General features: G+C 48.5%; 1 protein-coding gene across 2 annotated transcripts in view; it reads right to left on the bottom strand.

Annotated features, from left to right (window-relative positions):
- ESRRB (estrogen related receptor beta) overlaps nucleotides 1-15829 on the bottom strand; it is a 191979-nt gene that overhangs the window by 51398 nt on the left and 124752 nt on the right. For both annotated transcript variants that reach the window (XM_034937890.3, XM_055097309.2), the window contains exon 2: nucleotides 11115-11524. In XM_034937890.3, the coding sequence (XP_034793781.1) occupies nucleotides 11115-11524 (410 nt within the window). The remainder of the gene's footprint in view (nucleotides 1-11114; nucleotides 11525-15829) is intronic.

Raw genomic sequence — 15829 nt, 5'->3', positions numbered from 1 at the left:
ACTGAGGCCAGAGGAACTCAGTCCTTGCTTGCCCAAGGTCAGCCAGTTGGCTAGTGACTGGGCCGGGACCAGCACCTAGCTCCTGACTCCTGCCCTCTCCTGCTCTTGTCTCTGAACCCCTGTCTTGTGCCTCCCAGGATCCAGGATCCAGATCCGCCAGCTGCATTCTCCAGGACAAAAGACCTGGAGGCGACCCAAGGTGGAATAACCCATCAATCATCCCCCTTCCCCTCTCCTAGGGGAGTTTTCTTCCAAGCCTGCATCTGTGCCCCAGGTGAATGGAGGAAGCACTGTGCCAGGCCTCTTTCTTACTTGTTCCTTCTTGTTTTAAGTTAGAGACCCAGGAATTGCTCAAAAGACTCCCAGTGGCCTGTGCGAAGTTGGCCATCTACGCTGGGAACTCAAGGAGGAGTGCAGACTGGCTTTACCTAACCATACAGCCCCTCATGGCCATGTATCACATGCTAGTCAACGGCTGCTACTCTACCAGGAAAAAAATCTAAGTGCACCCCTCACCATGGCCCCTAGACTTTGCCCATCCTCTCCAGCCCCTTCCACTTAGCCTTTGCTCACTGACACTAGCCATGTTGGCCCTCCTGCTGTCCTGAAACACACTGGCTTTTTCCTCTGCCTGGAACGCTGGTCCCAGGATTCCTTGATGAGCTTCAGCTTCCTTTAAAAGTCACCTTATTAGCACAACCTTCCCTAATCCTCCTTCTAAATGAGACCCCCCCCTTTCTCAGTCACTCTCTGGTCTCATCATTGTTTTTTCTCCTTCATAACAACTGTCTCAGTCTGTCACCACGCTTCATTATTTATCATATTTATTGTCAGCTTTCCCCCTACAATGCAAGCCCACTAGGGTGGAGGCCATAGGAATGCTTGAGCCCAGGAATTCAAGACCAGTGTAGGCAACATAGAGAGACTCCGCTTTACAATTTTTTAAAAAAATAAATTAGCCGGGCATGGTGGTGCATGCCTGTAATTCCAGCTCCTCAGAAGGCTGAGGCAGAAGCCCAGGAGTTTGAGGCTACAGTAAGCCATGATCATGTCTCTGCACTGAGCCTGGGCAACAGAGCAAGACCCTGTCCCAAGAACCAAAAAAAAAAAAAAAAAAAGAAAGAAAGAAAGAAAAAAAGAGAGAAAATTGCTTATGATTTGAGTCTTTACAAGTTCTCACATCAGAGGTGCTATTAAGTCAATCACTTTGTACTGAACAACAATCTAAAATTTGGGAAGACACATGGACCTAAGAAGACCGCAATCAATGCTCCTTGCCTGAGTGAATCACTACAAAGGGAGTAAATAAAAACAAACTTTTTTTTCTTTTTTTTTTTGAGACTGAGTCTTGCTCCGTCACCCAGGCTGGAGTGCAGTGTGTGATCTTGGCTCACTGCAACTTCCGCCTCCCGGGTTCAAACAATTCTTGTACCTCAGCCTCCCAAGTAGCTGGGATTACAGGCATGTGCCACCATGCCAAGCTAAGTTTTGTGTTTTTAGTAGAGATGGGGTTTCGCCATGTTGGCCAGCTGGTCTTCAACTCCTGGCCTCAAGTGATCCACCCGCCTCGGCCTCCCAAAGTGCTGGAATTACAGACATTAGCCACCATGCCTGGCCTGGGAGTAAAGAAATTTAACACAAATTTAGTTATTCCCAGGAAAATAATCTTACAAGTGTTGGGTGTCAAAAGCAGTATGTACCTGATACATTGTGGATATCCTGATCATAAGTCAACACAAATAAAAAAAGAACTCCTCTTATGGTGTAGGACGTATACTTATGGCTTAAAATAAAAAAACTTTAGGGATAGCAGCGCATACATTCTCATAAAATTTCAATTAACTGATGGAAATGAAGGCAGCACACTGAAACACTGTTAAATGACTCAAAAAACTCTAGAGAAGGAAAACAAAGACATTTGTATCAAAGATTCATTTGATAAGACTTCCTTCACAAAATATGTGTAGAAAAACAACTTTTCAAAAATAATATATTGTTTTCCATAAGGTAATTTAAAATATACAAGCGTAACTAAATAATATATTGTTATAAGCAGACATCTGACTATTTTACCTAGATCTCTTAAAGTTTACACATATGCAAACTGGCCCAACTTCTTCAGTTTGTCCTCCCTGGGAAATGGGAGATCACTTTGTTTGGGGATTGCATTGCATTCGGACACACTGAGAACCTTCTACATGCCAGGTACTGTGAGAGGACATGGGGTTAAGTGAAAATCAAAGTAAATGTGGGCTGGGCATGGTGGCTCACATCTGTAATCCCAGCACTTTGGGAGGACGAGGCTGGCAGATCATTTGAGACCAGGAGTTCGAGAGCAGTCTGGCCAACATGGTGAAACCCCATCTCTACTAAAAAAAAAATACAAAATTAGCCAGGCATGGTGGTGCGTGCCTGTAATCCCAGCTATTTGGGAGGTTGAGGCAGAAGAATCACTTGGACCTGGGAGGCGGAGGTTGCAGTGAGCCGAGATTGCGTCACTGCACTCCAGCCTGGACAACAAGAGGGAGACTTGGTCTCAGAAAAAAAAAAAAAAAAAAGGTAAGTAAATGTAACCCTGTGCCTTAGGAGCTTGTACTCTTCTTGGGGTATCAGACAAAAAAAATGGCAATAACCATACAGTGGGAGAAGGGTGGCGTGATGGGCGAACCTTTCCAGGGCATCCAGGAGGAATGAGAGGAGAGAATCAGAGAAGCCTTCCTGGAGGAAATGCCCACTAACTGGAGACCTAAGGGACACAAGCTGGGAGTAGAGGTTGGGAGTAGGTGCAACAGAGAGAAGAGTATATGCAAAGTCTAGAAATTGAAAGCATGGAATAAAATCTGGTAACTAGAAAACAGAGCAATCAGGGTGACCACAGCATGCAAAAGAGAGTGGCATGAGACGTGGGGCAATCCCAGAGGGCGTCCTTGGCCATGTTCTGGAGCTTTGATTCTCCCCACAAGAAAGAAGGGAGACATGGTCAGATGTGTGTTCAGGCTGGGAACGGCCGAGCCTGGCAGCAGGGAGAACAGGTAGGAAGCGGTGGGAGTCAGCGGTGGCCTGCGCTGAAGCAGGGGAAGGAAGACAAGCTGCCGGGTCAAGTGATCTGAAGGAGGGAGAATGAACAAGACTTGGCCACTGGGATGTTAGTTCGGGGTGGTAGGGGGTGGGCGCTGGGACAGGAAGCAGAGTTAAAGGTAAGACCCAGGTGTCTGGCTTGAACATGGAGGGCTGATGCAGGCACTGTATTGGGAACACAAGGAGAAATGGTGATGGAAGGAAAACCGCTTCTGTTTAACACTTCGTGCAACTGGGGTGCTTCTGGGGCATCCAAGTGGAAATGTTCATTAGGTGTGAAAGGAATGGAGCTTGGGGAAGAGGATGACAGCAAGACCTATGGAATTAGCATTCATCCTGATTTCAGAGACAACTGAAGCCATGGATATGAGAAGGAAGATGCTGGGCGCAGAAGTTGGGTCAAGAACTGAGAGGAGGAAGAGAGGAAGAACCAGGAAGCTGAAGGTAGAGGAGATATATATTTTACAAGACTGGAGATACTAGAGATAGTTGAATGTTAATGGAAGGAAGGAAGGAAGGAAGGAAGGAAGGAGACTTTAGAAAATGAGCAGGGGAAGACAAAGGAGAGGAGGTAATAGGCGAGAGGGTCTCAGGAGGAGGGAAGGAGGTAGGATTCAAAGCCAGAGAAGAGCTGAGCCTGGGGTAGGAGACATCTCTTCCAGCAGTGAGTGAGTTGCAAGAAATAGCTGCGGAATCAGTGAACGGAAGCAGCTGCGAACATGGAAGAGAGTGCTTCGGTTTGGCGGCAGGAAGCTGAGGGAGTTCTAGTTTCTCAATAAAACAGGAGGCAGAGTCATTGCTGAGAGAGACACAGGGTGACAGGGTCAAGGTTATTACAAAGGTTTTCATTACGGTGGAGTCAGTGTCACTCAGCCCTAAGTCCCAGAAGCAGCTGACTTTTCCAGCCACAGAAAGTGGCTCCATCTCTCAGAGGCACTCCTATTGCCTAAATTCAGGAACCTGATGTATAAGCTCAGGGATGCCATGCAAAGAGAGCACACATACAAGGAGAAATTGATCTGTCTGCCTGACCTGCAAATTCACTCCTTGCAGAAGACCTGCAGGGGAACTAGATCCTAACCAGAAAGATATTAATCAGATAAACGGAATGTTTAATCACATCAGGCTGTCCCTAGGCTAAGACTCCCTTTTCCTAGGAGTGGTGGCTTTGCCTAAGTATGTCTGTTTTTTCTATGCCTCCAGGGCTAGCCAATCCTTGTTAATTGGCATTTTTTTTTTCTTTAGATATGCGAGTAAATGCAATCAGGTTGAGGTCTATCTCTTCTGACTTGGAGCCATTCTGTTCCTTCAGGAAGGTGCCTTCATCTGTCTATGAGCTCATCTATTCTCAGTGAGTGTCATCATAGCCCCCAGCGACAAAAACAAAAACAAAACAAAAAAAAACGAACAACAGAAAAAAAACCTCCCTTTCATAGCATAGAATTGGGCAGGGTTGGAATAAACACTAACATGCACTACTAGGAGTTGATTATAGGTCTCTGAGAGCCAGGAGACTGAATCTGCCTAGTTCAATGTAGTGCAGAGGAGTGTTTCAGGTTTTGTGGATCAGGCCGTCACTATTGCAACTACTCAGCTCTGCTGTTGTAACGCTCAAGCAGCCATAGACAATATACAAACAAATAGGTGTGGCTGTGTTCCAACAAAACTTGATTTATACAACCAAGGGTGGCCGGCTTACAGGCCTTAGTTTGACCATCTTCCCCCTCTTCCCTCCCCCGCCATTGTACTACCAGCCAAGCACATAGTGAGGGCTCAATAAAGATTGGTGGATTGGACGCAGTGGCCCACGCCTGTAATTCCAACACTTTGGGAGGCTGAGGTGGGTGGATCACTTGAGATCAAGAGTTGGAGACCAGCCTGGCCAACATGGTGAAACCCTGTCTTTACTGAAAATACAAAAATTAGCCGGGTGTGGTGGTACACGCCTGTAATCCCAGCTATCTTGGGAGGCTGTGGCAGGAGAATTGCTTAAGCCTGGGAGGCCGAGGTTGCAGTGAGCCAGGATCGCTCCACTGAACTCCAGCCTGGGTGACAGAGCGAGACTCTGTCTCAAAAAAAAAAAAAAAAAAAAGATTGGTGGAGAAGGAATGACTCGGTCTTAGTCTTTCTCCCTAAATCTATCATGACGTCTTTGTTTCTGCAAAGTTTCTTCCCGTATTAGTACAACCATTGGATTGCGCAGAAGGAAGTGATCTAAGGAAGAGGCAGGGTGTGAGGTAACACGATTAACATGATTTCCAGAGCTTTTCTTTTCTTTCTTTCTTTTTTTTTTTTTTTTTTGAGACGGAGTTTTGCTCTTGTTGCCCAGGCTGGAGTGCAATGGCAAGATCTCACTGCAACCTCTGCCTCCCGGGTTCAAGCAATTCTCCTGTCTCAGCCTCTCGAGTAGCTGGGATTACAGGCATGCGCCACCACACCCAGCTAATTTTTGTATTTTTTAGTAGAGACGGGGTTTCATCCTGTTGGCCAGGCTGGTCCTGAACACCTGATCTTAGGTAATCCACCTGCCTTGGCCTCCCAAAGTGCTGGGATTACAGGTGTGAGCCACCGCACCCGGCCGCTTTTTTTTTTTTAAAGAAACTCCAGCTCTGTTGCCCAGGCTGGAGTATAGTGGCAGGATCATAGCTCACCGCAGCCTCCAAACTCCTGGGCTCAAGCAATCCTCCCACTTCAGCCTCCCAAGAAGCAGGGATTACAGGCACGAGCCACCATACCCAGCTAATTTTTAAAAAATTTATTGTAGAGATGAGGGTCTCGCTTTGTTACACAAGCTGGGCTGGGCTGGAACTCCTGGCTTCAAGGGATCCTCCTGCCTCAGCCTCCCAAAGTGCTACCATTACAGGCAGGAGCCACCACACCTGGCCCAATTTTCAGAGCTTTCCAAGCATTTACAGGCACTCGTGAATGGCTCATTCCATGACTTAAGCCCTCTGTCCACACAATAGGACTTAAAAAAAAAATGACCTGAATATTAGGTGCTTAGGAGACTATGTCCTGGTTTGGAGCACAGTGCTACGCCTGTAGACTCATGGGCACTAAGCAGTAGATTGCAGCTACCTGGGCCAGGCGCAGTGGCTCCTCCCTCTAATCCTAAGCACTCTGAGAGGCTGAGGCAAGAGAATTGCTTGAGGCCAGGAGTTTGGGACCAGCCTGGGCAACATAGCAAGGCCTCATCTCTACAAAAACAAAACAAAACAAAAAACCCACAACAGATTCCAGCTTCTTAGGGACAGAACCACGTCCCTTTCTCTCCTGCTCCCCCTCTGCACCTTACTCAGAGAGGGACTCAAAGAATGCTCACTGAGTTCTGAGTTTGTCTCTGTGGTTGTCCAATTCTAGGTCATTTTTCTCCTGTCTGTACTTTTCCTAGTTTTCCAGATTTTCTACAGTTGCTACGTTTAGAAACAACAAAATCTGGCTGGGTATGGTGGCTCACGCCTATAATCCCAGCACTTTGGGAGGCCAAGATGGGAGGATCACTTGAGGTCAGGAATTCGAGACCAGCCTGGCCAACATGACGAAACCCCGTCTCTACTAAAAATACAAAAATTAGTCGGGTGTGGTGGCACAGGCTTGTAATCCCAGCTTCTTGGGAAGCTGAGCTGGGAGGTGGAGGTTGCAGTGAGATCACTGCACTCCAGCCTGGGCAACAGAGCAAGACTCTGTCTCAAAAAAAAACAACAACAACAAAATCTAAATCTTTGTTAGAACAAAACCAAAGAGTTAATAAAATAACCACAGCAATCTGTCAGCCTTGAGTTTACTTTTCCCTGTCCTGAATATAAACCTCTTTCCGGTTACGAACTTGAAACTCTCCTTGTGGAAAGAGAAGAGGCTGCAGCAGTTCAGTTCCAACTGCACAAATGCTGCTGTTTGTCTTTTGACTTCTACGAAGAGATCATTATCCTATTCGCGGTAGCAAGTAATTAAGACTATTTACGAATCTTTCATGTGGACTCCTAACTTGCTGAGAACATTCGCAGACACCTGGGCCTCTGTCAAGCATGCAGTAGGATTTCTGAGTTTACACACATTAACCTCTGCTTTCAAAAAATGTGATTCAAAACTCTCCAGCCCATCTAAGAACAACATGGTGAGAAGAAAATGTGACTGTCTTCTAACAAGCAATTCTTCAAAAACTGACCTCAAAGAGTCTAAAATAATGGCAACCTCTCCAAGACAACCTTCCAATTTAGAAAGAAAAATGTTGTTATCTTGGTAACTTCAGTTGACTTAAACATTTTGTGTTTGTCAAATATCTGATGATTTGTGTAAAAACCATCAGACTGGAGGTTCTCATTCTTGGCTGAGGCAAGAGACAGCATCACCATGCAGTGCTTTTCAAATACAGAGATCCCAGGGCCTTCCCCCAGACTCAGACTCAGGGTGTATAAAGCGGGCAGAGACCAGGGTGCATTCATTTTTATGTCCTGGAGGCCAGCACAGTGCCTGATAAAGACGATGCTCAAAAAATATTTGCTTGACAAAGATGGTAAAGGGGTCCTTCTGGGATAGTTAAGAAAACTGAGGTCTGGGGTTTCAGGAAAACGTGCTCTACTGTTTTGCACTGCTAGAATTTTTTATCATGTTTATTTTTTCAAAAGGGCTCATTTAAGAAATAAATCACTTTATGACCGGGCGCAGTGGCTCATGCCTGTAATCCCAGCACTTTGGGAGGCTGAGGCGGGTGGATCACTTGAGGTCAGGAGTTTGAGACCAGCCTAGCCAACATGGTGAAACCACATCTCTACTAAAAATACAAAAAATTAGCCGGGTGTTGTGGCCAGCACCTGTAATCCCAGCTACTTGGGAGGCTGAGGCAGGAGAATCACTTGAACCCAGGAGGTGGAGGTTGCGGTGAGCCAAGATCATGCCACTGCACTCCAGCCTGGGTGACAGAGTGAGACTCTGTCTCAAAAAAAAAAAAAAAGAAGAAAAAGAAAAGAAAAAAGAAATTTATAACTAAAATAGCTAAAATAATCTGAGTCCTGTTAGATCAAAACAATTATTGTTTTATTTAAATATATGTAGATTACAAAAGCTTATTCTATAAGATAAATGTGTCTGTTGTTTTCATAATAATATGTCTTAAATCACATTGTTAAAGTTAAAATAATAATTACAAACATTTGTTTGGCACTTACTAGGTGCTAGGCAATATTCTAAGTGCTTTATATATATTAACTCACGTAAGCTTCTTAACAGCTCTATAAGGTAGGAACAATATCTTACTTTTTATTTTTATTTTTTAAAGTTTTATTATTTTTTTTTGAGACGGGATCTTGCTCTGTTGCCCAGGCTGGAATGCAGTGGTGCCATCTCGGCTCACTGCACCCTCTGCCTCCTGGGTTTAAGGGATTCTCCTGCCTCAGCCTCCCAAGCAGCTGGGATTACAGGCACCTGCCACCATGCCTGGATAATTCTTGTATTTTCAGTAGAGACAGGGTTTCACCATGTTGGCCAGGCTGGTCTGGAACTCCTGACCCCAAGTGATCCACCCTCCTCGGCTTCCTGAAATGCTGGGATTACAGGCGTGAGCCACCACGCCCAGCTGATATCTCACTTTTTAGATGAAGTAACTGAAGCACAGAGAGAAACAGGGAGCGTGTCCAAGGTGCAGCTATAAGGGGACGAGGGAACTCTCTGACCAGGAGCCCTGGTGGTTAGCCAATGCACCACACCATCTCAACTCATATGTGGAAGTGGAAATATATCCAATCTTAATGTCTTCAATTGGTTTCATAAATAGATTGCCATCTGAAGAAACTTAAACACATAAATATTTGTTGAATAAACAGAATCATCCTGGGGAAGCTTAGCCTGCCTCTTCTAAAAGGGAAATGAATGGGGTAGGTACATTCTGGGGACAGTGAGGCAGGGCCCTGGAAAGGGATCTGATGCAGGGGCAGGATGGGTGGTTCCTGGGTGTTCTCCTGTCTGGTCTGCAGTTTCTGTGCCAGTTGGATGGCACCAGCTCATTGCAGTGACCTGCATGAGTAGGGATTTTTTCTATCCTATCACCAGCACCTACAGCCTGGCTTGGTGCTTTGTAGGTGCTCAACAGATACTTGACTAACTGGATGAAAGTGCTCTACCCAGGGCCTGATGCAATTAACAGTCACAACTATCGGCGAGGCACGGTGGCTCAGGCCTGTAATCCCAGCACTTTGGGAGGCCAAAGTGGGCCCAAGTGGATCATTTGAGCCCAGGTGTTCGAGACCAGCCTGGGCAACATGGTGAGACTCCATCTCTATTAAAAATAAAATTAACTGGGTGTGGTGATGTGCACCAGTGGTCCCAGTGGTCTCTCTCTGCCATGAATTTGATAACAGCCCTGTGGGGGCAGGCCCACCATTCTCCCCAATTTATTCTCCCCAATTCACCTCGTGGTGACTTTACAGAGCGACCCACCAGGGTTCTTGCACTCCTTTGTCAGAGTGATTGACTCTAGTACCCACAGAAAGAGGCTGCCACCCCCATGGCCATTGGAATGTGACTCAGGTGATATGTAAATGTATTGATAAAAAGCTTATGGGTGTGGTGACAGCGACTGTCATTCTAGCTACTTGAGAAGCTGAGATGGTAGGATGGCTTGAACCCAGGAGTTCAAGGCTGCAGTGTGCAATAATTGTGCCTATGAATAGCCACTGCACTCCAGCCTGGGCAACATAGCAAGACCCTTATCTCTCTCTCTTTTTGAGATGGAGTCTCACTCTGTCGCCCAGGCCTGAGTGCAGCGGCCCAATCTTGGCTCACTGCAACCTCCACCTCCTGGGTTCAAGCGATTCTCCTGTCTCAGCCTCCCTAGTAGCTGAGATTACAGGCATTTGACACTACACCCGGCTGATTTTTTGTTTGTTTGTTTGGTATTTTTAGTAGAGATGGGGTTTCACCATGTTGGCCAGGCTAGTCTTGAGCTCCTGACCTCAAGGCCCACCTTGGCCTCCCAAAGTGCTGGGATTACAGACTTGAGCCAGTGTGCCTGGCCCAAGACTCTCATCGAAAGAAAGAGAGAGAGAAAGAAAAAGAAAGAGAGAGAGAGAGAAAGGAAGGAAGGAAGGAAGGAAAGAAAATACAGGTCTTAAAAGATAGGTCAAACTGGGATCCAGACAGGATGGGTTGAGAGAGAGAGAGAGAGAGAGAGGAAGGGAGGAAGAAAGGAAGAAAGGAAGGAAGAAAGGAAGGAAGGAAGGAAGGAAGGAAGGAAGGTCGGTCTTAAAAATAGGTTAAACTGGGATCCAGACAGGATGAGCTCCTGTCCTGATTCCAACAGGTCTGAGTCTTCTACAATGAGAAAATACTCACATATTATTATTATTATTATTTTGAGACAGGGTCTTGCTCTGTCTTCCAGGCTGGAAGGCATTGGTGCCATCACAGGTCACTGCAGCCTCAGCATCCCAAGTAGCTGGGACTAGAGGTGTGTGCCACCATGCATTAATTTAAAAAAAATAATAATAATGATGGGGTCTTACTGTGTTGTCCAGGCTGGTCTCAACTCCTGGCCTTGAGCTATCCTCTGGCCTTGGCCTCCCAAAGTGCTGGGATTACAGGCATGAGTCACCACATCTGGCGTTTTACTTGTATAAGTAAGACAAAAACAAGGTGAGGGACGCTTTCTATGTCCCGTAAGTCTGGAATCGCAGGGCAAATTATGTTATATTTTTCCCCCGCACAAAATAAACTTTTTGAGGGACACACATTTGACAGTGTACTCCATACCAGTGAGAAGCACCCAGGGTTTGGCATTCCTGTGGATTTTCTTTTGGTTTTCTGGGGCTCTGCATGGGGGAGCTGAGGGGGTGGGGAACGCATGTCATCTCAACAACAGTCTTGCAGCTGTCCAGTGCCAGAATGAGAAGCCCTGAGCAAGGGAAAAGGCGCCCCACAGAAGTACCGCTCCAACAGCGCCCAGAATTGGCAGTCTCTGGGAATTCCTCGGGCTTCTGCCGGACCCGCAGGCACGGCTGCCACCCCCAACCCTGCGCCCAGGCTCCTTGAGGCCCACCACGCACCTTGGATGGTCCTCTTGAAGAAGGCCTTGCAAGCCTCGCAGGAGGCCACGCCGTAGTGGTAGCCAGAGGCAATGTCCCCGCACACGAGGCACAGGCGCTTGGGGATGGCGTTGAGCATGTACTCGCACTTGATGGCCGAGTCCTCCATGATGCCGCTGGCACAGTCCTCGTAGCTCTTGCGGCATGGGGTGCCTCCCAGCCCGGCGCCTGCAAACATGGGTGGCGAGTCCAGACCGTTGGCGTGGGTGCCCAGGGCCAGGCCAAAGCCGCCGCTGGCGTCGGACGAGCCACTGGGGCTGTGGTGGCTGAGGGCATCGATGCCCGAGGACGGGCTGGACGGCTCAGTCTTGATGAAGGAGCCGCAGCTGGAGCCCAGGTGCCTGTCGTCCGAGGACATCCTGTTCAGCAGCCTGTGGACACAAATCGGGAAGTCAGCCCCAGCAAGGTGCGGTGGGTGTGGTGGGCGGGTCCAGCCCCGCAGGTAGGGTGGCTGGGAAGGGCTCTATGCTAAGGCTTCGGTGCCATAAAACAATGGTGGAGAAGGTCAGCTGGTCTCCCCTCGGCACAGCCGGGAGCAAGTTTCTGGCATTACCTCCAAAACCTTCGGAGGCCTCAAAGAAACTTTATTTTGATCAATAAACTTCAGCGGACCAGGTGTGGTGGCTCACACCTGTAAATCCCAGCACTTTGAGAGGCTGAGCGGGGAGGATCATCGCTTGAAGCCAGGAGTTTGAGACCAGCCTGGGCAACATAGGGAGACCCCATCTGTTAAAAAAAAAAAAAAATTAGCCTGGCATGATGGTGTATGCCTGTAGTCCCAGCTACTCAGGAGCTGAGGAGGGAGGATTGCTTGAGCCCAGGAGTTTAAGGCTGCAGTGAGCTATGATCACACCCCTACGTTCCAGCATGGGTGGTAGAGCAACACCTTATCTCAAAAACAAACAAAAAATCTTCAGATTAGGCACCATAGTGCTTTGCAAATTTCTAGTTTGAGGGTGACACAAGATGGAAACTAGTCAGCCAAAATGTTTGGCCAACCTTCCTGCATAACAATAATACACAAAGGCTACAAGTTTTTTTTTTTTTTTTGAGATGGAGTCTCGCTCCGTCGCCTAGGCTGGAGTGCAATGGCCCAATCTCGGCTCACTGCAACCTCTACCTCCTGGGTTCAAACGATTCTCCTGCCTCGGCATCCGAAGTAGCTGGGATTACAGGCACCTGCCGTCATGCACAGCTAATTTTTGTATTTTTAATAGAGACATAGGATTTCACCATATTGACCAGTCTGGTCTTGATCTCCTGACATTAGGTGATCCACCCGCCTCGGCTCCCAAACTGTTGGGATTACAGGTGTGAGCCACTGCACCCAGCCAATGGCTACAATATAACAGTCTTGGCAGTACAGCTTTGGCCCAGAGACTTTAAGTACAGTGACCTGGCTTGGAGCTTCCCTGGGACCCCTACCTTCACTAAGATCGGAACCAGAGGCAACAGGTTATTTGGCTGATTCAAGAAGGAATCCTGTGGCAAAGGTACCAGCCAGATTGGCTGCCCTTTGGGTTTTGCCACTGGTCCAGGCTTGGTACCAGAAGGCATGTCTGGAAGGTGGCTCCCAAACCCTCCCTCTCTCATTTCCCTTCCTAGACCCTGAGTAGCCAGCTTCTACCCAGCCTACCTGTCCCCCAAGAGACATGTCTCCATTGGAAAGCTTGAGGGAGCATTCTAACCCCAACCCTGAGCATCCCCCAGCTATTTCTACCCACTGAGCCTCCCCACCCACCCACAAAGTCCAGGTGAATTACCAGTATGGCAAGATCACTGTGTGGGATAACAGAATGTTTCCTGTAAACCAAGCCCCTCCACCCCGGCCATGCTGGTGGAGGAGAAGGCGGGCAAGGGTGTTCCCCTCCCATATCCCAGCTCCCAGGATGAAGGGAGAGGACTTGTCCTTCTCTCAACATGGACAAGAAAGACAGCTGAGCTCACACTTGGGAGATTAAGGTGTGTGTTCAGGGAAACCCAGCTGTGGGTCACATTCCAGCCAGGATTGGGTCTGAGGGTGGCCTGGGTGGTGTTGATCTGTCCCTGTCCTTGACAGGCTGCCTCACTCCCTGAGCCTCCCCCTATGGAGGTAGAGAGGAGGCTCATGCTTATGCCTGGAGCAGGTGAAAGGAAAAAGGAAAGATCTTGCAGAGGAGCAAAGGATAGGGAGGTCATAGGACAGCCTGCCAATGGAAAGACGACTCTTGGGTGGCACGGAGGGTCTGTCTCTCCCTCTTATCACACCCACAGAGCCCACTCGCATCTTGCAACCCATGGCCAAATAGCAATGCCACAAAATGTGTCTGTGCAACCTTATGATGGGGAGAGGCCTCCACTGTCCCTGGTCTCATTAATGATTAATACAAATTAAGCCCTCCTGGCTGGGCGTGGTGGCTCATGCCTGTAATCCCAGAACTTTGGGAGGCTGAGGTGGGTGGATCACTTGAGGTCAGGAGTTCAAGACCAGCCTGGCCAACATGGTGAAAGCCCGTCTCTACAAAAAATACAAAAATTATCCGGGCATGGTGTCGCCGGCCTGTAGTCTCAGCTACTCGGGAGGCTGAAGCACGAGAATCACTTGAACTTAAGAGGCAGAAGTTGCAGTGAGCCGAGATCGGGCTACTGCACTCTAGCCTGGGAGACAGAGCAAGACTCTGTCTCAAAAATTGATTAATTAATTAATTAGCCCCTCCTGAGGGGCTGCCATTGACTATGGCTGGAGTCAAGGAACTCACTTTCCCGTAGACCAGAAGCTGGAAGCTACGGACACAAAGATAAAAGATAACATAAAGCTCCTACTCTCCAGAAGTTCACCAACTCCCAAAATGCAGTGTGTGAAGACAGAGACTCCTGGGTCTCTTCTGTTTCCTGTGGAATGTCCCTGAGTCCTCGGAGACACCCTCCTATAAGCCCCAGTCCCCTGGTTGAGAATCTCCTCCAGGCCCTTCTACATCTCTGTGATCATCTCCCTGGGCACTGCCACACACCTTCTTCCCAACCACCAGTGGAGTCCCCAGGAAAGACCATCAGCCTGGCAGGCCATCAGCTGCAGGGGCATGTGATGAGCCAACAGGGGCGCACCTTGCTCCTCAGGCACCCTTCCACGAGGCAGGCAGAATAGAGCTGACCACATCCTAACTTTTAATCCCCTCCTGCTTTCCTGATGGCTGCTTTAGGTTTTGCTTTTCACAGGAAGACCCTAGGGCACTGTGAAAAACCCTGCTGAGCAACACAGCTCCCAGATCCCAGGGGCCTTCAGCCCAAACCTTCCCCAGGCTGCAGAGGGCTCCAGAGATCTCAGAAGATACACTTGACATAAACAGTAATTACAGCAGTGATGATGTAGTGACCAAGTACTCTGTGTCACCTGTTTCAGATCTGTGCCTTGATGGATAAGAGGCATTTGCCCCAAGGAAAGTAAATGGAAAGCTCCCAGCCCCTCCTAGGAGAGGGCAGGCCACAGTTTTCCCAACTGCCTCCCTGCACCCGTCTCATGGCTGGACAACCCTGAAGGACACCAGAGCAGGCGGCGGTTTGCTCCCCAAGCCTTGGTTTCCTCTTCTGCTCCCCTCCTTGATTCAGAAGGGTGCAAAGCATCCTGCATCCTGCAGTGTCTGGGCCCCACCTCCAGGCCCTGGATGAAGACCCTCAGGGCTGAGAGGGAAGCAAAGCAGATGCTGGCCTCTATCAGGGTTGGTGAGGGAAACCCGCTATTAACTCTATCAGGGTTGGTGCGGGAAGCCCGCTATTAACTATCAGGGTTGGTACAGGAAGCCCGCTATTAATTTAGAGCCTGAGTCCCAACTCAGGAGGATCTAGTAATTTTAGTCCTCCAGCTTTCTCATTTCCATGTTTTTTCTTTTTTTTTGTTTTTGAGACGGAGTCTCACTGTGTCACCCAGCCTAGAATGCAATGGCGTGATCTCGGCTCACTGCAACCTCTGCTTCCTGGGTTCAAGTGATTCTCCTGCCTCAGCCTCCTGAGAAGCTGGAATTACAGGCTCCCGCCACCAGGACTGACTAATTTTTGTATTTTTAGTAGAGATGGGGTTTCACCATGTTGGCCAGGCTGGTCTCGAACTCCTGACTTCAGGTGATCCGCCTGCCTTGGCCTCCCAAAGTGCTGGGATTACAGGCGTGAGCCACCACACCCCGCCTCATTTCCATAACTATTATTTTGGCCTCCTCAGCATGCCTTTTCCAGGAACTGTCAATGTGTATTTTTTGCACCTACTATGTGCCAAGTGCTGGCCAGATAATGGGAACACAACAGGCACAGCTCACGATCTCAAGACGCTCATACTTTCGTAGGAACAACAGACACTAAGCCAACACAAGTGCACAGAGCGCCAGAAAGGGCCCTGCGGGTGCCATGCTGATGGGGGCACTGCTGCGGTGCCTCTGGTCTTGCTTCATTCATTCTCTCATTCGTCATATTTTCACACTATATGAAGACCCCCAGAAGGCCACAGCTTCTTTTCTGGGTTGAAATTCCTTCCAGGCTCTTCTGCATGTTTTCCTCACTCTCAGGAGCTGCCCAGCTTCCCCTCTCAGAGGCTGGGCGATACTAGCGGCTGCCCATCAGGCCCCAGCTGCATGTGAGACACCTTCTTCCGTGCCATCTTATTTAATCCTCACAGCCTGTCCGCTCTGCCCTCCTATCCCCACCTTACA

The sequence above is a fragment of the Pan paniscus genome, chromosome 15, assembly GCF_029289425.2.
Source record: "Pan paniscus chromosome 15, NHGRI_mPanPan1-v2.0_pri, whole genome shotgun sequence".
In the NCBI taxonomy this organism is placed as follows: Eukaryota; Metazoa; Chordata; class Mammalia; order Primates; family Hominidae; genus Pan; species Pan paniscus.
This window is presented reverse-complemented; position numbering and strand designations above follow the sequence as displayed.